The following is a 27,836-nucleotide window of genomic DNA, read 5'->3' as shown; positions in this document are numbered from 1 at the left end:
ACAGAAGGAAAAGACTGGAAACACAGTTCAATAATACTTATTCCCAGGTTATGTCTGGAGAGTATCTTTCCTACTGTTCTTCTGGCTTATACATTACATGGTTATCTTTCTCTAATTGCTTCCATTAGTTGGTAAGAGACACAATTGACCAATTCACTCAAAAAGTCTTTGCTTATGTTATGAATATGTGGCTGTTCTGTAGCTTTATGAGCATTAAAAGCTAGCAGAACTACCTGACAACACCAAGTGTTCTCAACAAGATACAATGTAATAGGTGGTTCAGCTACTGGGGTAGCTAGAGTAGCTGGTTGCCTGGAGTCAAAACAGATTCGAATTAGGCCAATCAGTTAAATTATATCCCAAAAAATACCAAACTCCAATCAAGTTTGAATTTAGTATATTGACAATCTTAAAAGCCAATGACACAATCCAATGCTTTGGGGGTATAAGACTGGAGAAAATTGAAAAGTCGAGAGGAGAACTGTCATGCCATCAGCATGCAGAGACTGCCGGAAAAATACCTCTCTTAAAGGTACCTTTATTGATCCGTAACCTGTGAAGCATAATCCCTAAGAAGAAGACAGCACAGGAAGATCCAAATAGAAGATTCAACAGCTGGCTGGTTTTGAAAACTTTAATTTTTGGTAAATCTTAATCGGTGCGGGGGGGGGGGGGCGGTTAATCAGACTGCTATTATAGAAGGGAAGATAAAAGATAGGTTAGAGGGAGGAGTTGTAAAAGTTGTTAGTTAATTATTCTCTGTTATACTTTAAGAAATAAAGTTGTTAACTTTTACTTTAACTAGTTCTTGGCCTCTCAAATTTTCACACGGGATAAATCTTTTCTGCGTTGCTGGTGTAAATTAAGCAGGAGGGTTAAATTTATAGCTTACAACAAATATTGCAACAGATAAACTGATTTTTTTTTCAGGTTTAGTAAGTTTTGACTACAGAGAACAGAGAGAATGCTACTGAGTTGGGGAGGAACTGAACACATATTCCTACATTTCACTTGTCTTCCTTCAGCTTTTTCACTCCAAGCTGCTCAGTTACTGGAGAACCAATCATACAGTTGTTGTCAGCTAGAACGGTCTCGTCAATGATAACTGTCATTAGTCCATAAGCCAACCCCCCACCAACCCAACCTCCTCTCCCGGCACCTTCCCCTGCAACCGCAAGAAATGCAAAACTTGCGCTCATACCTCCCCCCTTACTTCCCTCCAAGGCCCCAAGGGATCCTTCCATATCCGCCACAAATTCACCTGCACCTCCACACACATCATTTATTGCATCCACTGCACCCAATGTAGCCTCCTCTATATTTGGGAGACTGGTCGCCTACTTGCGGAACGTTTCAGAGAACACCTCTAGGACACCCGGACCAACCAACCCAACCACCCCTTGGCTCAACACTTCAACTCCCCCCCCCCCCACTCCACCAAGGACATGCAGGTCCTTGGACTCCTCCATCGCCAGACCATAGCAACACAACGGTTGGAGGAAGAGTGCCTCATCTTCTGCCTAGGAACCCTCCAACCACAAGGGATGAACTCAGATTTCTCCAGTTTCCTCATTTCCCCTCCCCCCACCTTGTCTCAGTCAAATCCCTTGAACTCAGCACCGCCTTCCTAACCTGCAATCTTCTTCCTGACCTCTCCGCCCCCACCCCCACTCCGGCCTATCCCCCTCACCTTGACCTCCTTCCACCTATTGCATTTCTAATGCCCCTCCCCCAAGTCCCTCCTCCCTACCTTTTATCTTAGCCTGCTGGACACACTTTCCTCATTCCTGAAGAAGGGCTCATGCCCGAAACGTTGATTCTCCTGCTCCTTGGATGCTGCCTGACCTGCTGTGCTTTTCCAGCAACACATTTTCAGCTCTGATCTCCAGCATCTGCAGTCCTCACTTTCTCCTACTTGCTTTTCAAAACTTGCAGTATCCTTGCAAAACATTGGATTTAAAACAGTTCTCATTTTCAGTCCACAGCTGTAAAAAAAAAGGGATCTTACATTACAGGTCAACCAGTTTTACCTGATTCTTCACAGGAGTGATGAAATTTCCTCTTTTTCTCCAGTCTACATTCTCAGGCAGTATATCTGCACTGCTGTAATGGTTCCCTCGTGTTGCTGAACAGTTCTGTTGAGGAAGAGGAGTTTTGAAAAATATTTAAACTGAGAACTACAGTGGTCTGGATTATACTATTCTTCTTCAAATGGGACAGAGCTATAAATTGTCTCATCCTCTTTTCTGGTCAGGATACATCAGGAGAATGATTTGTTGACTGACATGTGGTAAGTGCTCTTAGGAGCAACTTGTCATAGGAACCTGTGAATGAACTCCACAGAGGCCAGTACTCCATCTTGTTTACACATGGAGATCCCTTAATTCTCTCAGAGCAAACAAGAATTCTAACACTCCTGTTTATTTATTTTTTTTTTTTTTAACCCCCCACACTACCACCTAAGTGCGGTAGTGCTTATTTTATCCCCAGCACCCATGGTGTGTGTGTGCAGGTGTGAGACACAGTGAAAGACACAAAGTGCACCACTCTTTATTCAATTTCCACCACCAGGAAGATAGGAAAACACCCGGGTGGCCAGTGACAAGCACTGCCCTTCACAGCAAGGGACAGTGCTGTGTGATCAAAACAGTGAAGGGGAGGGTAGGGACTAAATCAAAATAGAATTGGAGGGAGAAATGATGCACTCCACTCCCTGCGGCGCCCACCTCTCCCTGAACAACTCCAGGGTGTTGGTGGACACCGCGTGCTCCTTCTCCAAGGACACCCGGGCTCTAACGTAACCGCGGAAGAGGGGCAGGCAGTCGGCCCTAACGACCCCCTCCACGGCCCGCTGCCTGGACCTGTTGATGGCCAGTTTGGCCAGGCCCAGGAGCAGACCCACGAGGAGGTCTTCAGACCTGCCCTCCTTCCTCCGTACCGGGTGCCCAAAGATCAGGAGCGTGGGACTGAAGTGCAGCCAAAAACAGAGGAGAAGGTTTTTCAGGAAATCAAAAAGGGAGTGCAAACGCCCACACCCAATATATACATGGTCCACGGACTCCACAGCGCCACAGAACAAGCAGTTGGGCTGGGAGAACACTCCTGTTTATATCAGTCAGCTAGGGATCCCTGATTGGAGCTGTTAATCTGGTCCAAATAGGGAATTGATATTCAATGATATCCACCTGGCTGACATTGTTATAATCATTACACCTAGGACCATCCTTCCATCATCTCATTGTCTGCTCCCATTCCCACAACACCTTTCCCTTCCTTGTTACAGTCTAGTGCCTCAAACAATTAGCAAATTGCTTTCACTTTCAGTTTAGTAGACGGTATTCTCTGCTCATTGTGTAATCCAGTACATTGGTTGATCACTTTGCTGAGCATCTGATTGCTTGCCATTTTAATTTGCTGTTTCACGCACATTCTGACCTTTCTGTCTTGTCACTGAACTAATGAAGCTCACTATAAGCTGAAAGATCAACTCCTCCATCTTTTGATTGGGCTATCAATGTCAGAGTTAGAAATGTAGATTCCTTTAAGGCTCAAATGATCAGTTCCAGAGTTGATTGAATTAGGTGATGCCTTTTCTACTCAAGATGAGACAGTGGGGTGAAATGGTCATGTCCCAACCTCTGAGCCAGTACTCCTGGGTTCAAGTCACTCCAGCTCCACAGGTCTTTAATAACAACTCTGAACTGATTGTTTAAAAATACTAAGATGAGACAGTCTGGGGCCTTGTTGTGGCACAATGGTAGTGTCTCTACCCCTAGCCCAGGTTCAAGTCCCATCTGATTAGAAAAATAGATTAATAAAAAGAATAACTGGGGGGGGTTCTCAAAAAAAGAGACAATTTGACTCTTGTGGTGTCCCTATCTCTGAACCAGGAGGCCCAAATTTAAGCTGGAGATGTGTCATAACATGTCTGAACAAGTTGACTAAAATTAGTACAAGAGCTGAGTTCTTCCTCATTGGGTATTGGTTTCTGGACAGGGAAAGATTCCAGAAGGGAAAATAGAGATTGGCTTTTGTACTACACAATGGATTTGCAACAAACTTTTGTAAGTTAATCACTGAAATGTTTGTTGCTGTGAAAGCAAAATAGATGGGTATCGGCATATAAAACCATGAGCTCAATGCCAGATTCAACAATTCCACACCATAGCCACTGTTCCCACTCTGTTGGACCAGCTGGTGGCTGCAAATGGCTCAGCTCATGTCTGTTACAGTGCTCTTAGACTGATCTTTCGATACGGTGAGAAGCAAAGAAAAAATAATCACCGACTTCCTTGCACCTCATTTCTTTCATCACTTAATCACTCCTGCTACCACCTTAACTCAAAGCTTCAATATCTTTCTTTTCTTCCACCTCCCTTTTCCCTGCCACTTTTCTTGTTTAATACCTGTTACATTTTTAACCTTTTTCAGTTCTGTTGAAGTCATCAATTTGAAATAAGTCAACTGGCCATACTGCAATACTCCCCTCCTCATCTTTGACACGACGACTTCAAAATCTTTTAGGACAGGCTAATGCAGCCTAAACATCTTGGAAAGACGGCATCTTGGACAGTTCAAGACTTAGTCAATTACTGCACTGTGAATACCAGCCTGAACAAAGTCCCTTGTGGCTTGATGGCACCACTCAATTAAAAACCTTTGTGCAACTCAGGCAGAGTTTCCCTGCCCAACTATTACACTATAGAGATTATAGAGAGGTTAATTAAGATCAGAAAACATAGTTAAAATTCTTTTTATAGAATGCTGTACAAAGAAATGAAATCCAGTTTAGTAAATATCTGTCAGGACTGTGAAGAATGAATGGTTTCATAAGGCACAAAATGGGTTTTCCCTTTTAACAAAATGGTTAATTTACTTTATTTAAAAATCATGACACGGGCCATCTCATTATCTCACTGAATGGATCAGTGGGTTCCCTCATGTGAACCATCGACTCTGATGTTCTTTCAAAATTTCCGTTAGTTTTAAAGAGCTTGCCACCCATGACAAGGAGACAGAGTCTAAAGTTTGTTTCAGAAGCTACTGATGTTAAACAAACAATTGCCAGGCTTCAAGGCTTTGTTAAATTTGGTTAGTTACTTTAGTTGGAATAAATCAAGATAACTCAGGAATCAGGCAAGAAGCATTGCAGTGTTTAAATGACATTTGAATAAGTACAAGAGAGGAACTGTTTGGAGGGATATGGGCCAGGAGCAGGCAGGTCAGTCTAGTTTAGGTCGGGCTTATGTTCAACACAGATTAATTGGAACGAAGGGTCTGTTTCCATGCTGTATGACTCTATGACTCTAATAGAATGAACCTAAAGCAGAACTAAACTCCAATAAATGATACAAAATACCACACCATTGGGAAATAATAGCCAAATAATATAGAAATAAGACACAGAACACAAACCCTAACGTGTTTGTGAAAGAAGAAAATAACAACTTAAATTCATATAGCACCTTTACACCCTCAAAGTGCACAGTCAATAATACATCTCTGAAGTGTAGTCACTGTTGTCATGTAGAAAACATGCCAGCTAATTTAAGCCTCAAGTTCCCACAAATAGCAATGCCATTTTTCTCTGTGATGTTGATTGAGGCGTAACTGTTGGCCAAGACACACAAAACTACCCTGCTCTTAGATTCATAGAATCCCTACATTGTACAACAGACCATTTGGCCCATCTGTCCCTCCAGAGAGCATCCCTCCCCTATCTATCCCTGCAGTTCCCATGGCTAATCCACACAACCTAACTGCAGCTGAGAAGACAAATAAGACCTCAGCTTGACACATCACCTGTATGTCTGACAGTGCAACACTACCATAGTACTGGCACTGGGAAACTTGCTCACTATTATTTGTTCATGGCTTGAGTGGAACTTGAACCCATAACTTTCTGACTCACAGCATAGAAAGCTAGCGCCTTCTATAACATTTCTAAAGAGAATGATAGAATTTAGAAATTAAGAACACACCAGGAGCTAGGAATAACATGTAGAACATGTTAATTTACATTGGGATCATTGTGTGTTCCCTCCCATTCCAACTTCCTAAGTCTTTCAATTGTTAAGACTTTTACCTTTGGAAATCTATACATTCTCAGCCTTAACCTTTCACTTTTGATGGCTTGAGTTTTAACAGAAAAACACAGGTAAGGGGTACAAAGGTCCAGCAGGAATAAGATAGTACAAAGTGAGATAGCACATGTTCAGCTGCAAGAAATGGTTACCTGTGGTTTTTGCATCAAATACAGTGACTGAAATTCACTGAAGGTCAAATCAGAAAACTGGTTGAGTCCCACTATATTAAACAGAATTTACAAAAACAATATTAGATTTGCAAGTTTTCAGAAGATTTGTAACTTAGGTTGAGGTTCTGGATGTAGGTTTGCTCGCTGAGCTGGAAGGTTTGTTTTCAGACGTTTCATCACCATACTTGGTAACGACGTCAGTTAGCCTCCGGGTGAAGCACTCGTGGCATGGCCCACTTTCTATTTATGTGTTTAGGTTTCCTTGGGTCTGTGACATCATGTTCTGTGGTGATGTCATTTCCTGTTGTTTTATCCATTTACCACTCCCTGAGAAAAGGAACAGGGAATGACATCACCACTGAAATGATATCACCAAACCCAAGGAAACCAAAACACATAAATAGGAAGTGGGCCATGCCACCAGTGCTTCATCTGGAGGCTCACTGATGATGTTACCTAGTATGGTGATGAAATGTCTGAAAACAAACCTTCAGTTCAGTGAGTAAACCTACATCCACAATATTAGATTCTTTCAATCCTTGTAACAATGGGTGATCCTGCATTACATTTTATATTTTACAGTAATTATTAGAGTGCCAACATTGTGGGACTCAAGGATAACTGATGTTACAGTAAAAGTACTACTTTATGAATGTAACTGACAAACTGTATAGTTAAATCATGCATAAGAGGTACAGTTAGTAAGTTTTCAGATGACACCAAAATTGGAGGTGTAGTGGACAGTGAAGAAGGTTACCTCAGATTACAACAGGATCTTGATCAATGGATTGAGAAAGGCAGATGGAGTTTAATTTCGATAAATGTGAGATGCTGCATTTTGAGAAAGCAAATCTTAGCAGGACGTATACATTTAATGGTTAGGTCCTAGGGAGTGTTGCTGAAAAAAGATACCTTGGAGTGTAGGTTCATAGGTCTTTGTCAGTAGAGTCACAGGTAGATAGGATAGTGAAGATGTTTGGTATGCTCTCCTTTATTGGTCAGAGTATTGAATACAGGAGTTGGGAGGTCATGTTGCAGCTGTACAGGACATTGGTTAGGCCACTGTTGGAATATTGCGTGCAATTCTGGTCTCCTTCCTATCGGAAAGATGTTGTGAAACTTGAAAGGGTTCAGAAAAGATTTACAAGAATGTTGCCAGGATTGGAGGATTTGAGCTATAGGGAGAGGTTGAATAGGCTGGGGCTGTTTTCCCTGGAGCGTCGGAGGCTGAGGGGTGACCTTATAGAGGTTTATAAAATCATGGAGGGGCATGGATAGGATAAATAGACAAAGTCTTTTCCCTGGGGTCAGCGAGTCCATATCTAGAGGGCATAGGTTTAGGGTGAGAGGGGAAAGATATAAAAGAGACCTAAGGGGCAACTTTTTCACTCGGAGGGTGGTACGTGTATGGAATGAGCTACCAGAGGAAGTGGTGGAGGCTGGTACAATTGCAACATTTAAAAGGCATCTGGATGGGTATATAAATAGGAAGGGTTTGGAGGGATATGGGCCAGGTGCTGGCAGGTGAGACTGGATTGGGTTGGGATATCTGGTCGGCATGGATGGGTTGGACCGAAGCGTCTGTTTCCACGCTGTACGTCTCTATGATTCTAAGTACAGGACTACAATAATAACTCATTTACATAGCACTTTTAACCCAATGAAGTGCATTCCACAGAAGCACCATAAAACATAGTACAACACAGACTGACAAAAGGAGACACAAGGTCAGGTATTGGTGACACACGTATTACAGGGTTGTGAAATTCTTTTGTCATTGTTCCACTGAAACCATAGGGGTAGGTTTACACAAGAATAACTTCAATCACCAGTCTTTCATATACCCTGAATAAATCTAAATTAGATCATTTCCTGGTCTGCCACAAGAAACCATTTCTGCTGTTGCAGAGTCTGGGACTTGGGGAATTATCTAACATTACAGCTGGAGCTTTGAGGAATGAATTTAGGAAACATTTCAACACAAAAGCTGGAAAGAGTTTGGAACTCTTTCACAACAGCAATTGATACTGTATGAATTTCAAACTAAACCCAATATAGATAGTGTTTAGCTAATCAAAAGTATTAAGGAGCATTGGATAAGATCAGGTGCATGAAGTTAGATTGCAGATTCACCATGATCTCTGAATGACACAATTGGCTTGGCGAGATAGGTTATCTCATCTTGTTCTTATGTTCCTTTTTGTTTCCCTTTCCTATCTTATTTAATTTTCTGTTTGCCAATCTATTTGGAAATTTAGGAACAGAGGAGCCTCTCAAGCACTTGTAACACCATTCCATTAGACCATGACTGTCATGTATCTTCACTCTATCTACTTCTATCTAACAGAAATTGATAGTCATGATTTCAAAGTTTTCAATTAAACCCCAGCCTCAACACCTTTTTCAGAATGGTTTCTACTCCTATTTTTGGGGGGAGTGATTTTTGACATCATTTCCTGAATGGCTTAACTCTGGTTTAAGGTTATGATGATAGATTAGAATAGATTCCCTACAATGTGGAAACAGAGCCTTCGGCCCAACCAATCCACACCGACCCTCCAAAGAGTAACCCACCCAGACCCATTTCCTTCTGACTAATGCACCTAACACTATGGGCAATTTAGCATGGCCAATTCACCTGACCTGCACATCTTTGGACTGTGGGAGGAAACCGGAGCACCCGGAGGAAATCCACGCAGACACGGGGAGAATGTGCAAACTCCACACAGACAGTCACCCGAGGCTGTAATCAAACCTGGGACCCTGGTGCTGTGAGGCAGCAGAGCTAGCCACTGAGCCACTGTGCCACCCCTTATTCCCTTATTCTGGACTGTACTTCTGGGGAGAACTGGTAAAAAAGCAGCTACAAAACTACCCAAGTGAACTTACTTTGAAAGGCGTGTCGACCTCTGTTATGAGCGTCAACCTTTCTCTTGTTTTGAATGAAAGTCTGGAGCCTGTGCTCATACTCTTCCGGGCCATAGTTTTTTTTGTGCTGTTTGCAAAGAACAAAAATAAGTAAAACATCACTCAGAATCAACAACAACCACCCACTTTCATATCGTACTTTTAATGCACAAAATTACCCCAAGGTGCTTCACTGGAGCAATTATCAAATAAAATGTAGCCCTGAACCGTGTGAGGAGATAGTCAGACACAGGGCCAAGGGTTTGATGAAAAAGATCAGAGAGAGTATCTGAAAGGAGATCAGTGAGGTGGAGAAGTTAAAGGAAAGATTTCCAGCATTTAGAATCTTGCCGCACAGAAGGAGGCTGTTTAACATATCACCTCTTTGAAGAAGCTAATTGGTTCACTGCTCCCTCTCTTTCCTCACAGCCTTGTTCAGATTTTCCTCTTTAGGTATTTATCCATTTCCCTGGTGAAAGCTCTATTTACTTGAGCAGCTACTGAGCATCCCAGGTCACACCCAACTCACTACTTCCAAACAATTCTCACTCCCTTCTTGATTCTTTTTTGCCAATTACATTAAATTTGTGCCTTCTGATTATCAGCTTCTTCAGCAGTGGAAGTGATTTATTTTGCAATACATACAAACCTTCTTGGGTTACTTTGGTGACCCAACTCAATGCGCTTCACTGCCAAGCACACTGTTTGTATTTCAGTAACCTGTTACCTAGACAAATACTGTCTGTCAATTATTCTGTGCACATCAAGATTCTGGAAAAAGCAATGATTTGTTCGGGATGTTGTTGGTTTGCTGGGGAGTAAGGGCCAGGCAATTGGAAGAACGTCATTCCTCCACTTCCAATAACGTCATGGGATGTTTCACATCTAACTGTCTGCTGAAACTGGAACCATCTTAATTTAACAATTCTTCCAAAGAGCAAGACTCCTTCAGAACAAAAGGGTGATATTGGCAAATCTTGAAATGGATCTTGAAAGAACAAAATTGATTTGTTCACTCTGCCAAGTTTCTCTTCCCCACACAAAGACTTTCTTGTCTCAACTCATACAGTCTGAACGAAAGGCCCTCAGAGAGGAACAGGAGAGGTGAGAACCCTAAGGCAGGCAGTCAGCATTACTGAGAAGAGTGGATGGAACATGTGGCAGATAGAGACAGAACTAGATTCATTGGAGTTGATGGTAGTGAGAGAGAGAGAGAGAGAGACAGGTACAAACCCTGTGCTTTTGGAAGTGAAACAGAGTGTGGTGATAAAAAGCTTCATAAACAACACAGGGAGAACAGGGCTAGGAGTTTCTCAAACAACACAACAGCAGCTTCACAAAAAGAAAAGCAGATCTGTGTGATAGAGACAGTGGCAGTGAGAGAAAAAAAACAGCAGGAGCAAGCTCTTTCAACCGGTTTCAACCTGTTAGAGCTGCAGTGTGATGTCACAGGAAAACAGGAAGGTGATTGGTGGATACTTTTTCAGACTCTCTTATGATTGGCCAAATTAGTTAAAAGTAGGACGAGATGTTGTTATAACAAAAGATTACATTTAAAAAAATTACTTTTAAAATATTTAGCATTTAATTTAATGAATTAAGTAGCAGAGATGGCTGGGCAGGCGATGTGTTACATCTGTGATATGTGAGAGATAGTGGACATTGCTATGATCCACAGTGACCACATTTGTAGCAAGTGTTGCCTGCATGAGGAAGTTCAGCTCAATCTGATGAGCCAGAGTCTAAGCTGTAGATACCTGACCTATCATTGAAGGCGAGAGGTATCGATGCTAATTTTCAAGAGGCAGTCATATTCGTTCAATTAATTACATTCAAGATTGGGTTGTAGTCAAGGAATGGAGGATCCAGAGTTTGGCTTTGGTGCAGCCCCATCAGTGGCCTTGTCCAATAGCTACGATTGTGAATGAGGACACAGACTGTAGCAAGGATAAGTGAACTGACCACAGTACCATGGTCCAGAGAGCCATGCCAATAAAGGGAGGAAAGGGAAATGTAGTAGCAATAGGCATAGTATAGTTGGAGAATTGGTTACTGTTCTCAGCCAACAGGATCTTGATAGATGGGCTAATATGCCTAGGAGCAGCAGATGGAGGTTAATTTTGATAAATGCGAGGTGCTGCATATTGGAAAGGCAAAATCAGGGCAGGACTTATATAATTAATGGTAAGGTCCTGGGGAGTGTTGCTGAACAAAGAGACCTTGGAGTGAAGGTTTGTAGCTTCTTGAAAGTGGAGTCTCAGGTAGATAGGAAAGTGAAGAAGGCTTTTGGTATGCTTGCCTTTATTGGTTAATGCATTGAGAAAAGGAATTGCAATGGCATGTTGCAGCTGTACAGGACATTGATTAAGCCACTTTTGGAATACTGCATTCAATTCTGGTCTCTCCGCTGGAGGAAGGATGTTGTGAAACTTGAAAGGGTTCAGAAAAGACTTATAAGGATGTTGCCAGGGTTGGAGGGTTTGAGCTATAGGGTGAGGCTGCATAGGCTGGGGCTGTTTGCCCTGGAGCATCGGAAGCTGAGAGGTGACCTCATAGAGGTTTATAAAATCATGAAGGGCATGGATAGCATGAATAGCCAAGGTCGTTTCCCCAGGGTGAGAGAGTCCCAAACTAGACAGCATAGGTTTCAGGTGAGAGGGGAAAGATTTAAAAGGGACCTAAGGGGCAGTGTTTTCATGTAGAGGGTGGTGCATGTAAGTAATGAACTGCCAGAGGAAGTGGTGGAGGCTGGTACAGTTACAACATTTAAAAGGCATCTGGATGAGTGTAGGAGTAGGAAGGGTTTAGAGGGATATGGGCCAAGTGCTTGCAAATGGGACTACATTAGATTAGGATATCTGGTCGGCATGGACGAGTTGGACCAAAGGGTCTGTTTCCATGCTGTACATCTCTATGACTCTATGAATATGACTTGATAGCCATTTATGGTAATATGGTTGCAGAGTGACCAAGACTGAGGACTCAATATTCAAGAATAGACAAAAGAAGAGAAGGGTTAGCGTTGTTAATAAAGGAGCTGATCATTGCGGTGGTGAGTAGTGTTATAGATGTAATAATGTGAAGTGGAGCCATACTGCATTAAAAAGAGAAACAAGCCACAGGTAGGAGTCCTCTACAGGTAACAATAGAGACTGACTCAATATTGGACAAAAGTCTGAATCAGGAAATAATGAAGGCATTAATAATAAGAAAGGTTGTACAATTATAATGGGTGATTTTAATCTGCAAAATGACAAGACAAATCAGATGAGCAATGAAAATATGGAAGATGAATTTGTGGGGTTCATCGAGAAGTGTTTCTTACAGTAGTACATTGCAGAATCTACCCAGGAACAGGGTATTTTAGATCTAGTAATGTGTAATGAAGTAGGATTAATGAAAGATCTTATAATTAAGAATCTCCTAGGAAGTAGCAATCATAACGTGATAGAATTTCAAATTCTGTTTCGGGGGAGCAACTTTAGTTTGAAACCAGTGTGCCCAACTTAAATAAGGGCAATGACAGGTGTATAAAGACGAAGTTGTCTAAAGTGGACTGGGAAACAGACTAAAATCAGTGGTGATCAGTGGCAGACATATAAGCAGGTTATTTCATAACACTCAGTAAAACAATTCATTCCAGTCCAACAGGAATTCATAAGAAGGATGAATCACACATAGGTAACAAAGCTGCTAGAGGACAGTATCCAATTAAAAATTAAGGTATGCAAAGTGGCAAAAAATAAGCCAAAGGATTGAAACTTTTCAGGAAACAGAGCAGTAACTAAACAGTTAAGAAAGAGAGGGAGAAATAATTATGAAAGTAAGTTGCTAAGAAATTTAGTATGAATGAGTGCGCAAAAATTTGGCAGGTAGAAATTAATGTAGGAACAGGACGGTGGCACGGTGGCTCAGTGGTTAGCACTGCTGCCTCACAGCACCAGGGTCTCAGGTTTGATTCCAGCCTTGGGTAACTGTGTGTGGAGTTTGCACATTCTCCCCGTGTCTGTGTGGGTTTCCTCTGGGTCCTCTGGTTTCCTCCCAAAAGATGTGCAGGTCAGGTGAATTGGCCATGCTAAATTGCCTGTAGTGTTAGGTGCATTAGTCAGAGGGAAATGGGTCTGGGTGGGTTACTCTTCAGAGGGTTGGTGTGGACTTGTTGGGCTGAAGGGCCTGTTTCCACACTGTAGGGAATCTATTCTAAAAAAAAATGTGAGAGGTCAGGCATTATCAGAGGATGAATCAAAAGGTAGGCAAAGAGGTATTGTCCCTACCCCTGTAATGAGAGGCCAGACACAAGTCCCACTGACTTCAGTTATACAGTCATAGAGTCATACAGATGTACAGCATGCAAACAGACCCTTCGGTCCAACGCATCCATGCTGCCCAGATATCCTAACCTAATCAAGTGCTTTTGCCAGTACTTGGTCCATATCCTTCCAAACCCTTCCTATTCATATACCCATCCAGATGCCTTTAAGAATGCTGTAATTGTACCAGCCTTCATCACTTCCTCTGGCAGCTCATTCCATACACGCACCACCTCTGTGTTAAAAACGTTACCCCTTGGGTCCCTTTTATATCCTTCCCCTCTTGCCCTAAACCTATGCCCTCTAGTTTTGGACTCCCCCACCCCAGGGAAAAGACCTTGTCTATTTATCCTATCCATGCCCCACATGATTATATAAACCTCTATAAGGTCACCCCTCAGCCTCTGACGCTCCAGGGAAAACAGCCCCAGCCTGTTCAGCCTCTTCCTATAGCTCAAACCCTCCAACCCTGGTGACATCCTTGCAAATCTTTTCTGAACACTTTCAAGTTTCATAGCATTCTATTCGATAGGAAGGAGACCAGAATTGCACGCAATATTCCAACAGTGGCCTAACCAATGTCCTGTACAGCCGCAACATGATCCCCTACTCCTGTACTCAATACTCTGACCAATAAAGGAAAGCATACCAAATGCCTTCTTCACTATCCTATCTACCTGCGACTCCACTTTCAAGGAACTCTGAACCAGCACTCCGAGATCTCTTTGTTCAGCAACACTCTCTAGGACCTTAACATTAAGTGTGTAAATCCTGCGCTGATTTGCTTTTCCAAAATGCAGTACCTCACATTTATCTGCCACTCCTCAGCCCATTTGCCCATCTGATCAAGATCCCATTACACTCTGAGGTAACATTCTTTGCTGTCCACTACACCACCAATTTTGGTGTCATCTGCAAACTCACAAACTATACCTCCTATGTTTACATCCAAATCATTCATATAAATGATGAAAAGTGGTGGACCAAGCACCAATCCTTGTGGCACACCACTGGTCACAGGCCTCCAGTTTGAAAAACAACCCTCCACCACCATCCTCTGTCTTCTACCTTTGAGCCAGCTCTGTATCCAAATGGCTAGTTCTCCCTGTATTCCATGAGATCTAACTTTACTAACCAGTCTCCCATGAGGAACTTTATTAAATGCCTTACTGAAGTCCATATAGATCACATTTACCACTCTGTCCTCACCAATCCTTTTTGTTACTTTTTCAAAAAACTCAATCAAGTTCGTGAGACATGATTTCCCATGCACAAAGCCATGCTGACTGTCAGTCCTTGTCTTTCCAAATACTGTACATGTAAATCCTGTCCCTCAGGATTCCATCCAATAACGTGGTCACCACCAACGTCAGGCTAACTGGTCTATAGTTCCCTGGCTTGTCCTTACCATCTTTCTTAAATACGGGCACCATGTTATCCAACCTCCAGTCTTCTGGCACCTCACCTGTGACTATCGATAATACAACTATCACAACAAGGGGCCCAACAATCACTTCCCTTGCTTCCCACAGAGTTCTAGGATACACCTGATCAGGTCCTGGGATTTATCCACTTATGCATTTCACGACATCCAGCACTTCCTCCTCTGTAATATGGACATTTTTCAAGATGTCACATCTATTTCCCCACATTCTATATCTTCGATGTCTTTCTCCACAGTAAACACTGATGCAAAACACTCATTTAGTATCTCCGCCATCTCCTGCCTCCACACAAAGGCCGCCTTGCTGGTCTTTTGAGGGACCCTATTCTCTCCATAGTTACCCTTTTGTTCTTAATGTATTTATAAAAACCCTTGGGATTCTCCTCAACCCTATTTGCCAAAGCTAGCTCATGTCCCCTTTTTGCCCTCTGCTTCTGCAGCTGTACATGGCCCTGGTGAGACCACACCTGGAGTACTGCGTGCAGTTCTGCTCTCCAAATTTGAGGAAAGACATTCTGGCTATTGAGGGAGTGCAGGGTAGATTCACAAGGTCAATTCCTGGAATGGCGGGATTACCTTACACTGAAAGACTGAAGCGACTGGGCTTGTATACCCTTGAGTTTAGAAGACTGAGAGGGGATCTGATTGAGACATATAAGATTATGAAAGGATTGGACACTCTGGCAGCAGGAAACATGTTTCCACTGATGGGTGAGTGCCGAACCAGAGGACACAGCTTAAAAATACAGGGTAGACCTTTTAGGACAGAGATGAGAAGAAACTTCTTCACCCAGAGAGTGGTGGCTGTGTGGAATGCTCTGCCCCAGAGGGCAGTGGAGGCCCAGTCTCTGGATTCATTTAAGAAAGAGTTGGATAGAGCTCTCAAAGATAGTGGAATCAAGGGTTATGGAGATAAGGCAGGAAGAGGATACTGATTAGGAATGATCAGCCATGATCTTATTGAATGGCTGTGCAGGCTCGAAGGGCTGAATGGCCTACTCCTGCACCTATTGTCTATTGTCCTACCTTATTTCCCAAGAGTAGGTCAAGTTTTGCACCTTCTCTAGTAGGTACATCCGCATACTGAATCCCCAGAAAATTTTCTTGTGCATCTCCTTACAAATTTGCTTCTCAATTTCCCTCTGACTATTAGGGGGTCTATAATACAATCCTAATAAGGTGATCATCCCTTTTTTATTTCCCAGTTCCACCCAAATAACTTCCCTGGATGTATTTTCAGGAATATCCTCCCTCAGCACAGCTGTAATGCTATCCCTTATCAAGAACGCCACTCCCCCTCCTCTCTTGCCTCCCTTTCTATCCTTCCAGTAGCATTTGTATCCTGGAACATTAAGCTGCCAGTCCTGCCCATCCCTGAGCCATGTTTCCGTAATTGCTATGATATCCCGTGGGTGGCACGGTGGCACAGTGGTTAGCACTGCTGCCTCACAGCGCCAGAGACCCGGGTTCAATTCCCGCCTCAGGCGACTGACTGTGTGGAGTTTGCACGTTCTCCCCGTGTCTGCGTGGGTTTCCTCCGGGTGCTCCGGTTTCCTCCCACAATCTAAAAATGTGCAGGTTAGGTGAATTGGCCATGCTAAATTGCCCGTAGTGTTAGGTGCAGGGGTAAATGTAGGGGTATGGGTCGGTGTGGACTTGTTGGGCCGGAAGGGCCTGTTTCCACACTGTAATGTAATCTAAAAAATCTTTTAAAAAAAATCCCAGTCCCATGTTCCTAACCATGCCCTGGGTTCATCTGCCTTCCCTGTTAGGCATCTTGCATTGAAATAAATAGTTTAATTTATCAGTCCTTGTTTGTTCTCTACTTTGCTACTGACCTAACTGCTTCCCAACTGTACCAGTCTCACATTGATCTCTTTCCTCACTATCTTCCTGGGTTCCCCCCACCCTACTAGTTTAAATTCTCCTGAGCAGCTCGAGCAAATTTCCCTGCCAGTATATTAGTCCCCTTCCAATTCAGGTGCAATCCGTCCTTCTTGTACAGGTCACTTCTATCCCAGAAGAGATTCCAATGATCCAAAAATGTGATCCCTTCTCCCCTGTACCAGCTCCTCAGCCATGCATTCATCTGCTCTATCCTCCTATTCCTGCCCTCACTAGCTCGTAGCACCAGGAGTAGTCCAGATATTACTACCCTTGAGGACCTCCTTTATAAATTCCTCCTAACTTTCTATATTCTCCCTTCAAAATCTCATCCTTTTCCCCTCTTATGTTGTTAGTTCCAATGTGTACAATGACCTCCTGCTGGTTCCTCTCCCCTTCGAGAATATTCTGCACCGTCTTTGAGATATCCTTGATCCCGGCACCAGGAAGGCAACACACCATTCTGAATTTTCACTGCTGGTTGCAGAAAAGTCTATCTGTGCCTCTGACTAGAGAGTCCCCCATCACAATTGATCGCTTGGAACCTGACGTAACCCTCATTATGTTAGAGCCTGTCTCGATACCAGAAACTTAGCTGTTCATGTTACATTCCCCTGAGAGTCCATCACCCCCTATATTTTCCAAAACAGCATACTTGTTTAAGATGGAGAAAGCCACAGAAGACTCTTGCACTACCTGCATAACCCTCCTCCCTTTCCTGGAGTTAACGCACCTACCTGACTGTACCTGCGGCTTTTCTCCCTTCCTATAACGGCCATCCATCACATACCCTAGCTCTTGTAAATTTCTTATTGACTGTAACTGCTACTCCAACTGATTCACAACCAAAGAACTTCCTGCAGACATAATCATCAGTAACATGGACATTCTCCCTGAAATCCCACATCCAGCAGGAAGAGCATAAAGGCCATCTACTAAAGGCTATCTTTGTTCCTTCACAATCTACAGACTCAGAAAACAGCACCGTAGTTTTACTCTAAAAAACATTGCTCCAGGCTAACTTAGTACTTATGCTTTAAACTTTTAAAATTTAATGAAGAGACAGATCTCAATAAAACATATAATAAAGAAAGAACCCCACTCTACTCACTACTGTGGACGTACAGAAAGGTTACACTTAAAAACTATTCACTTATCTATTCCTGTGCTGTGAGTTCTCCCATACAGGTTCCTCCAAGGTCTACTGTGAAGTTCGCTGACCTTGGAGGTCATGATACATGAACTCAAACAGCAAAACTGGTAACTGTGCAGGTTCACTGCTGTGTCAGATGGCAGTGTAGGTTTCTTTATCTCTCTCTCCCTCACTGACCATGTGGTCGCTGCTTTTTTTCTGTCTTTCTCCTTTTAAAAGTGCCATTGTTTTGATTTTATTCCAAAGTTCCAAAACAATGCAACAGCATGTAACACCGTAATTGCTGCTTCTGGAATTCGAGGAAATCACCTCCAACACCTAAAATACCTCAAAAAATGAGAAGCTCTTACAGCCACAATTTTTTCCCCGTCCTCCATCTTGGATTACCCAGAATCCTTTCCTTGTGTAATAACATCTCTGAACAAGTTGATAAGAAAAGACTGGGTCAAAAGGCAATTATTTAAATGTACGGAGACTGCAGAAAAGTGCAGCGACAGAGATGTTGGTATTCTTGTGTAGAAAACAAAGGGCTCACATGCAGCTGCAGCGTGTAATTAATATAGCAAATAGAATTTTTGCTTTTATTGTGAGCAGAGTTGGAGTCTTAAAAAAAAGTCTTGTTATAAGTGGACACAGTCATCATGGGGCCACACCTGGAGAAGTGTATATGGTTTTGGTCCTCCACAGTTTAAATAAAAGATGCACTGGAGCCTGTTTAAAAGAGATTTCCAGGCTGATTCCTGGGATAAAGGTATCGTTTTATCAAAAAAGGCTAAACAGATTAGGCCTTTATTCATTTGAGTTTTAAAAAATGACGGGTGATCTTATTAAACCATATAAGGTTCTGAAGGAGAAAAGATTCTGCAGGGCTTTTAGATATGTTGAGAAGATGTTTCTACCAATGGGGCATTTCAGCCATAATCTTGTTGAATGATGGGAAAGGCTTCTGAAGGACTGAACAACCTACTCCTCTTCCCTTTTTTTTTAATGTTCCCAACACTTTCCAATACTAGGGAAAGTGAAAGGGACAGAATCACAGTCTCTCAATCCTTCCTCCAATGCTGGTTCACTCTCCATCCTGAAGACTCTTCTGCCTCCTGTTTGTATGGTCTTTGCTTTGAAATCCAATAGGAAGAACTGGTCCATGCTCAGGAGCCACCAGAGTGTCCCCTGCGAGGCAGCACATTCTAGTAATCTCATTGGAGAACTTTAACAGCAGTTGAAGCAAGTTGCCAAATATATACAATGACCCAGCACTGACAGATAGGCATATGTGATAGAAGCAAAGAAAGGTCCATTTGGACAGAAAAAAAACAGGAAAGAAATATTTACATTAAAAAAAACTGAAAGAATTGCAGATCTGGAAATCTGAAACAAAAACAAATTGCTGGAAAATCTCAGCAGGTCTGGTAGAATCTGTAGATAGAAAGCAGAATTAATATCTGGGTCCAGTGACCCTTCTTCAGAACACGTGAAATAAATTTTTGAAAGAAATATTTACCTTTATCATCCATTCCTTGAAATAACTTATCTCTGAAAACCAACAAAAAGAAAATTACTGGCATTTTTAAGAGTTTATTTTGTTTCCTATAGCACTGGACTTTTGTTATTCTCTTCAATACTGTCTCAGATTGATCAATATTCACCCAAACAATGCTGTCCCAAGTGGCCACTCCATATGTGCACTCAGCTAAAGTGAACTGGGAAACTGGGTTAAAATGGAAACAATAGAGACACAATGACAGACTTTTAAGGGAACATTTAATTATACCTAACAAAGATTTATCCCAGTGAAAAAGAAAGACATTTAAAGAAGGATGCATCATATGTGGCTGGGTAGGTTAAAGTTTGAATTTAGTTGAAAGAAACACTGTGCAAATCAGCAAAGAACAGCAGTAGGTCAGAAGCTTGGACAGATTGTAAAGCCAGCAAGAAAATGGAGAAAGCAGAGTGTAAGAGAATAAAATTATAAGTCATAGTAAGAGTGTGACAAGTATGTAAACAAGAAAACAGTAACTAAAACTAGTGTCAGTCCTCTGGAGCTGGCATTGGTGAGACCATATCCAGAGCATGATGTGCAGGTTTGGCCTCCTTATTTGAAAAGGATACATTTGTTTCAGAAACAGTTCAGAACAGGTTCAATCAACTGATTCTTGGGATAAAGGGCTCATTCTAGGAAGAAAGATTGACCAAGTTGTATCTATAACAATTAGAATTTCAAAGAATAAGAAATGATCTTGGTGAAACACACAAGACCCTTGACAGATTTGATAGTCATAGCCCATAAGGTCATACAGCATGCAAACAGACTCTTCGGTCCAACCGAAGATAGTCAAAACTGTACGCAGTCCTATACTAAACTAGTCCCACCTGCCTAGGCCTGGCCCATATCCCTCCAAACCTTTCTTATTTATGTATATATCCAAACGTGTTTTAAACGTTATAATTGTACCGACATCCATCACTTCCTCAAAAATACGATGGGTCCTGGGAGGCATGGTTTAACTCATCCTTCTACGATGGAGTTGAGGAGAATGTCTTTTTCTCAGTGGGTCGCTTGTCTGTGGAATCCTCTTCCCTGAAAAGCGGTGGAGCTATTGCATTCTGAGGGTTGTCATGGCACAGTCCAATATCCTGTTTATACCTAACATATGCTTCCTTCTTTTTCTTAACCAAACCCTCAATTTCTTCAGTCATCCAGCATTCCCTATACCTACCAGCCTTCCCTTTCACCCTGACAGGAATATACTTTCTCTGTATTCTCATTACCTCATTTCTGAAGGCTTCCCATTTTCCAGCCGTCCCTTTACCTGCAAACATCTGCCCCCAATCAGCTTTCGAAAATTCTTGCCTAATACTGTCAAAATTGGCCTTTCTCCAATTTAGAACTTCAACTTTTAGATCTGGTCTATCCTTTTCCATCACGATTTTAATACTAATAGAATTATGGTCACTGGCTCCAAAGTGCTCCCCCACTGACACCTCAGTCACCTGCCCTGCCTTATTTCCCAAGAGTAGGTCAAGTTTTGCACCTTCTCTAGTTGGAACATCCACATACTGAATCAGAAAATTTTCTTGTACACACTTAACAAATTCCTCTCCATCTAAACCCTTAACACTATGGCAGTCCCAGTCGATGTTTGGAAAGTTAAAATCCCCTACCATAACTACCCTATTATTCTTACAGATAGCTGAGATCTCGTTAGAAATTTGTTTCTCAATTTCCCTCTGACTATTAGGGGGTCTATAATACAATCCTAATAAGGTGATCATCCCTTTCTTATTTCTCAGTTCCACCCAAATAACTTCCCTGGATGTATTTTCAGGAATATCCTCCCTCAGCACAGCTGTAAAGCTATCCCTTATCAAGAATGCCACTCCCCCTCCTCTCTTGCCTCCCTTTCTACCCTTCCTGTAGCATTTGTATCCTGGAACATTAATCTGCCAGTCCTGTCCATCCCTGAGCCATGTTTCTGTAATTGCTATGATATCCCAGTCCCATGTTCCTAACCATGCCCTGAGTTCATCTGCCTTTTGCATTGAAATAAATGCAGTTTAATTTATTAGTAACCAGCAGCGAAAAATTAGAATGGTGTGTTGCTTCCCTGGTGCCAGGATCAAGGATGTCTCAGAGAAGGTGCAGAATGTTCTCAAGGGGGAGAGAGGTCAGCAAGAGGTCATTGTCCACGGAAGGGAAAAGGTTGAGATTCTGAAGGGAGATTACAGAGAGTTATTAGTCCTACCTTGTCCCTGCCTGCCCTGTTTGACTCGCTTCTGTTCTCAAATATACCAGTCTCAGATTGACCTCTTTCATCACTATCTCCCTGGGTCCCACCCACCTTGCCAATTTAAATCTCCCCGAGCAGCTCTAGCAAATCTCCCTGCCAGTACATTTATAACCTTCCAATTTGGGTGCAGTAATATAGCTACACTTTCTTGCAATAACACACTTGTCTTGTAAAATGATACTGTCACTCACCTCTTATTTGAGAATGAGTCTGTTACATTTCTGAAGTATTAGAGCAGTTTATGGGAAAATTTATGTTAACTGTTTCTTTCTTTCAGTGGTTTGGAAACCTGGTAACGATAAAGTGGTGGAATGACCTGTGGCTGAATGAAGGATTTGCTTCTTATGTTGAATACCTAGGAGCAGATGAGGCTGAGCCAGAGTGGGGTGTGGTAAGATGATCAGGGTCAGAATTGTTCAAGAAAGACCTCTTATGAGCAACTTATAAAACATTAAGTTGCTCATAAGAGAATGGATAAAAATGACTTGAATCTGATAGCATTATCTAGATTGAACTGATTTATTGAGCTCCTCAGCCATGCATTCATCTGCTCTATCCTCCTATTCCTGCCCTCACTAGCTCGTAGCACCGGGAGTATTCCAGATATTACTACTCTCGAGGACCTCCTTTTTAAATTCCTGCCTAACTCTCTGTCATCTCCCTTCAGAATCTCAACCTTTTACCTTCTGATGTTGTTGGTTCCAATGTGGACAATGACCTCTTGCTGACCTCTCTCCCCCTTGAGAACATTCTGCACCTTCTCTGAGACATCCTTGATCCTGGCACCAGGGAAGCAACACACCATTCTGATTTTTCGCTGCTGGCCACAGAAATGTCTGTCTGTACCTCGGACTAGACAGTCCCCTAACACATTTGATCTCTTGGAACCCGATGTATTCCTCATTGCATTAGAGCCAGTCTCGGAACCAGAAACTTGGCTGTTCATGCTATGTTCCCCTGAGAATCCATTCCCCCCCCCACTACATTTTCCAAAACAGCATACTTGTTTGAAATGAGGATAGCCACAGAAGACTCCTGCACTAGGTGCCTACCTCTCTTACCTTTCCTGAAGTTAACCCATCTATGTGACTGTATCTAAGACATCCCCCCCTTCCTATAGCTGCCATCCATCACATACTGTTGCTGTTGCAAATTCCTCGTTGCCTCTAACTGTCTTTCCAACCAATCCATTCAATCTGATTGGATTCGCAACCAATGGCATTTATTGCAGATATAATCCACAGTAACCAGTAATCTCTCCTTAAACTCCCACATGCGACAACAAGAACATATCACTCTGCTAAAGGCCATTTTTGCTCCTTCACAATCTACAGACCCAGAAAATAACACTGTCTTATTCCTCTATAAAACACTGTTCCAGGTTAAATTAATAGTTATGGCTTATATTTTAAGTTTAATCAAGAGACATATCTCAAAAAACATATAATCAAGAAAGAATCCTTTCTACTCACTACTGCAGACTTTCTGTAGGTCACACTTAAAACTATTCACTTATCTATCTCTGTGTCGTGACCTCACCCAAACAGGTTCCTCCAAGATCAATTGTGAATTTCAGTGTTTGTTAATTTTCCCAGATGCACTCCGATGTCCAGTGATACAGGAATTCAAACAGCAAAGGCAGTAACTGTGCAGGTTCATTGTGGTGTCAGTTTCTTTCTCTCTCTCTCTCCTGCACTGACCTCGCCATGTGCTTCACTGATGTAAGAAATGTGACAGCCAAATAGCACAGACCAAGACCCTACAAACTGTAATGTGATAATGACCAAAGAATCTATTCATATTAGTTGAGGGATAAATCTCTGTGAGGGTGAAGGGCAAGGCTGGTAGATATGTAGGGAATGCTGGATGACTAGAGAAATTGAGGTTCTGGTCAAGAAAAAGAAGGAAGTATATCAAATACAGACACTGGGATCAAATGAGTCCATAGGGGAGTTAAAGATCAGAACGAGGACACTTAAATGGGAAATCATGAGGGGAAAAAAGGGACATGAGATAGACTTGGAAAATAGGGTTAAGGAGAATCCAAAAGGTTTCTACAAATACATTAAGGGCAAAACAGTAACTCGGAAGAGAATAAAGATCAGCAAAGCCGCCTATGTGAGATGGGTGGGATACTAAACGAGTATTTTACATCCATGTTTACTGTGGAGAAGGATATGGAAGCTGGAGAACTTGGGGAAATAAATAATGATATCTTGGAAAGTGTCCATATTACAGAGGAGGAGGTGCTGGATGTTTTAAAATGCATAAAGGTGGATAAATCCCTGGGAACAGATCAGGTGTATTCTAGAAATTTGTGAGAAGCTAGGAAAGTGATTTCTGGGCCCCTTGCTGACATATTTGTATCATCTATAGCCACTGGTGAGGTAGCAGAAGACTGAAGGTTGGCTAATGTGGTGCCAAGAAAGGTGGTATGGAAAAGCCAGGGAAGTATAGACCAGTGAGCCTGACATCAATGGTGGGCAAGTTGTTGGAGGGGATTCAGAGGGACAGGATTTACATGCATTTGGAGAGGCACGGACTGATTAGAGATAGTCTGAATGGCTTTGTGTGCGGGAAATAGTGTCTCACTTGATTGAGTTTTTTTGAAGAAGTGACAAAAAAGATTGAAGGCAGAGAAGTGGACGTTGTCTATATGGACTTCAGTAAAGTGTTCGACAAGGTTCCACATGGTAGGCTGGTCAACTAGGTTACATCACTTGGATACAAAATTGGCAATAGGAGTCAGAGGTGGTGGTAAAGGACTGCTTTTCTGACTGGAAGCCTGTGTCCAGCGGTGTGCTGCAGGGATCAAATGCTGTGTCCACTGCTTTTGTCATTTATATAAAGATTGTGTTGTGAATATAGGAGGTACAGTTAGTAAGTTTGCAGGTGACACCAAAATTAAAGGTGTAGTGGACAGTGAAGAAGGTTACCTCAGAGTATAATGGGACTTTGATTAGATGGGCCAAGTTGTGCCAAATGGAGTTTAATTTAGATAAACGTCAGGTGCTTCATTTTAGAAAGATAAATCAGGGCAGGACTGATACACTTAATGATGATATCCTGGGGAATGTTGCTGAACAAAGAGACCTTGGAGGGCAGAAACTTGATTCCTTGAAAGTGGAGTCACAGGTTGATGGGGGATTAAAGAAGGCATTTGGTACAGTTGTCTTTATTGGTCAGAGCTTTGAGTATAGGATTTGGGGAGGTCATGTTGCAGCTGTACAGCACATCAGTTAGGCCACTTTTAGAGTATTGCTTTCAATTCTGTTCAATGACTCCCTGCTATAGGAAAGATATTGTGAAATGTGACAGGGTTCAGAAAAGATTTACAAGGATGTTGCCAAGATTGGAGGATTTGAGCTATAGGGAGAGGCTGAATAGGCTGGGGTTATTTTCCCTGGAGTGTCAGAGGCTGAGTGGTGACCTTATAGAGGTTTATAAAATAATGAGGGGCATGGATAGGGTGAACAGACAAGGTCTTTTCCTCGGGATGGGGGAGTCCAAAACTAGAGCGCATAGGTTTAAGGTGAGAGGGGAAAAATATAAAAGGAACCTGAGGGGCAACTTTTTTACACAGAGGGTGGTGCGTGTATGGAATGAGCTGCCAGAGGAAGTGGTGGAGGCTGGTAAAATTACAACATTTAAAATGCATCTGTAAGGGTATATGAATAGGAAATGGTTAGAGGGATATGGGCCAAGTGCTGGCAAATGGGACTAGATTAATTTAGAATATCTGGTCGGCATGGATGAGTTGGACTGAACAGTCTGTTTCTGTGCTGTATGTCTCTCTGGCTCTACTGGACCAGATTTCAGAAAGAACTCCTGTGCCCATCTTCAAACGAATGCCATTAAATTATTTACACAAGAGGCCAGTTGGAACCTGAGGTTAACAAGCTCTTCAAGACATGGCAACACAACAGGGTTCAGAAAAGGTATACCAGAATGTTATTGGGAATGAAGCGTTTGAGTTATAAGGAGAGGCTGGATGGGCTGGGACTATTTGCACTGAAGGGTAGAAGTTTCCGGGTAATAGAGGTTTATGAAATCACGATGGGCATAGATGAGGTTAATGGCAGGTGTCTTTTCTCTTGGGTGGAGACTTCAAGACCAGGGGACATAGTTTTCAGGTGAGAGGAGAAACATTTTTAAAAATGACATGAGGGGCAATTTTATTTTACAGAGAGTGGGTCACACGTGGATTGAACTTCCAGAGGAAGTGGCGGATATGGGGACAGTTACGGTGTTTAACAGACGTTTGGGTAAATACAAGAACAGGAAAGGTTTGGAGAGATAATGGGCCAAGTGCAAACAAGTGGGACTAGTTGAGTTTGAGATGATGGACTAGTTGGACTGAAGGGTCTGTTTCCTTGCTGTGTGACTCCATGAGAATAGCCCTCTGGTACTGCCCAGACTGGCATCCTGAATCTTGTGCTCAAACTGGAGGGAAACGTGAACCCACAACCTTTGAGTGTCAAATAGAATGTGCTGCCCTCTGCACCCCTAACACTTTAATTCCCAGAACCCCACTTCCTGGTTTCACACAGGGGCGACCAGAGAGTGGGTGGAAAAGGCTGAAAGAGGAATCTCCAGATTCATCGTCTCTGGGCAGAGACTGAAAGGATGGTTTGGGAGAGAAGAAAGGGCGTGTGCTGGCGGAGGAACTGAGCCCCAAAGCCAGTCAGCATTTGAACAGGAAGAAACAGGGGACAGCTGCAGTTTGAGCAAACTCTTTAGTGTTTTACATCACGAATTGAAAACAAATTGTCCGTATCCCTTTAATGGTCTGATCCTAGACGGCATAGCCGTGAGGAGGCAGTTTAATTTGATTGCTGATTGCGAGAGCTCTGTACTTCACCCCATATCCTTGTTCTTTCCCCATACCCGTGCAAATGGTTCCTTTTCAAACGTATATCTTTCATTTCATGAGTTAGTAATGAATGTGGTTCGATCAGCCTGCAATGCCCGCTAGATCACAGCAACTCACTCACAAAATACTCTCCTGACTAAAATCACTCTTGCTGCACAAATGCAGACGGCTCCCTCCGCGCCTTATTAAATCGAGCATATCAAATTTCTGTGCGTGTTCTTGAAGAAAATGTCCGCTTACCCTCGAAAGAAAACTGTGGAAGGCTAGAGACAGCGTACGACAAGAGGCAGATTGGGATAAATGCCTTTAACAGCCCCATTTTCAGGCAATGCCCCTCTCCTTCCTGTTCGAACTCAGTGCCTTCTACTTCCTCCTCCTGCTGCCTATAGCAGATGTGAAAGTGGACAGAGTACTGTACTAGTCAGAGTGGAAGTTTACACTAACAATTTTTTTCCAATTGGAGATCGTCAGTGACGAATTGCACAAATTGCGTTTGAGATAAAGTTGTGAAATGAGCACAGTAATAAAACCATGAGATTTCTGTTTCCCATCCTGCAAGTGGTGTGCAGGACACATTACTGCTTCATAATCCTGGCTGCTCTACCAGGTCAACTAACCTTGAGAAATTGGAATTAAACTAACTGTGGGAGATGTGAAACGAAAAAATAAATTGCTGCAGAAACTCAGCGGGTCTGGCAGCATCTGTGGAGAGAGAAAGCAGACTTAACCTTTCCGGTGACCTTTTGTCAGACCTGAAAGCCAGCGGGAAATGGTAATAAGAATGCTTTGGGGAAGAGGGAGGTTGAGGGGTCAAAGAAATAGAGGTGGTGTCCAGAGAGATCGAAAATATGATTGCTGATGATAAGTGAAAGAGAAATGTTGGGCAGTGAGATAACAGAAAAGTGTGAACAGTTGAAAGTGGGGAGGCTGTACTGGGAGCAACTGGTGCAGATCAGGAACTGGGGATGTGGGAGGAGGGTATTAATTATGGAGGAGAGAGGTCATCCCAGGAGATTATTAAACTGAATGTTGGATCCTGAGGGCTGTAAGGTACCAAGGTGGAAGATGAGATGACATTCCTCCAACTTGTGTTGAGCTTCACTGGAGAACTGCAGTAGGCTAGAGACAGAAATGTTGGCGTGGGAACACAGTTGCAGTGTTGGAGAAGCAGGCAACAGGAAACTCGGGGTCATTTACGCACACGCACACACACACACAGAG

The 27,836-nt window shown here is 42.6% G+C and overlaps 1 protein-coding gene across 1 annotated transcript in view; it reads right to left on the bottom strand.

The window, feature by feature from the left end:
• ctsh (cathepsin H) overlaps positions 1–27,030 on the bottom strand; it is a 40,787-nt gene extending 13,757 nt beyond the window's left edge. Inside the window, exons 1-5 of the mRNA XM_043677101.2 lie at positions 26,856–27,030; positions 19,456–19,487; positions 9,146–9,251; positions 6,236–6,306; positions 2,031–2,135 (exon numbers count right to left, since the gene is read on the bottom strand). Of these exons, the coding sequence (XP_043533036.1) occupies positions 2,031–2,135; positions 6,236–6,306; positions 9,146–9,251; positions 19,456–19,487; positions 26,856–26,934 (393 nt within the window). The 5' untranslated portion in view covers positions 26,935–27,030. The remainder of the gene's footprint in view (positions 1–2,030; positions 2,136–6,235; positions 6,307–9,145; positions 9,252–19,455; positions 19,488–26,855) is intronic.
• Positions 27,031–27,836: the final 806 nt, after the last annotated feature.

The sequence above is a fragment of the Chiloscyllium plagiosum genome, unplaced genomic scaffold (genome assembly GCF_037043375.1).
Source record: "Chiloscyllium plagiosum isolate Xiang-an unplaced genomic scaffold, Cpla_swu_hap1 HiC_scaffold_39, whole genome shotgun sequence".
In the NCBI taxonomy this organism is placed as follows: domain Eukaryota; kingdom Metazoa; phylum Chordata; class Chondrichthyes; order Orectolobiformes; family Hemiscylliidae; genus Chiloscyllium; species Chiloscyllium plagiosum.
Note: the sequence above shows the minus strand (reverse complement) of the source record. Positions and strands in the feature narration are given on the sequence as shown.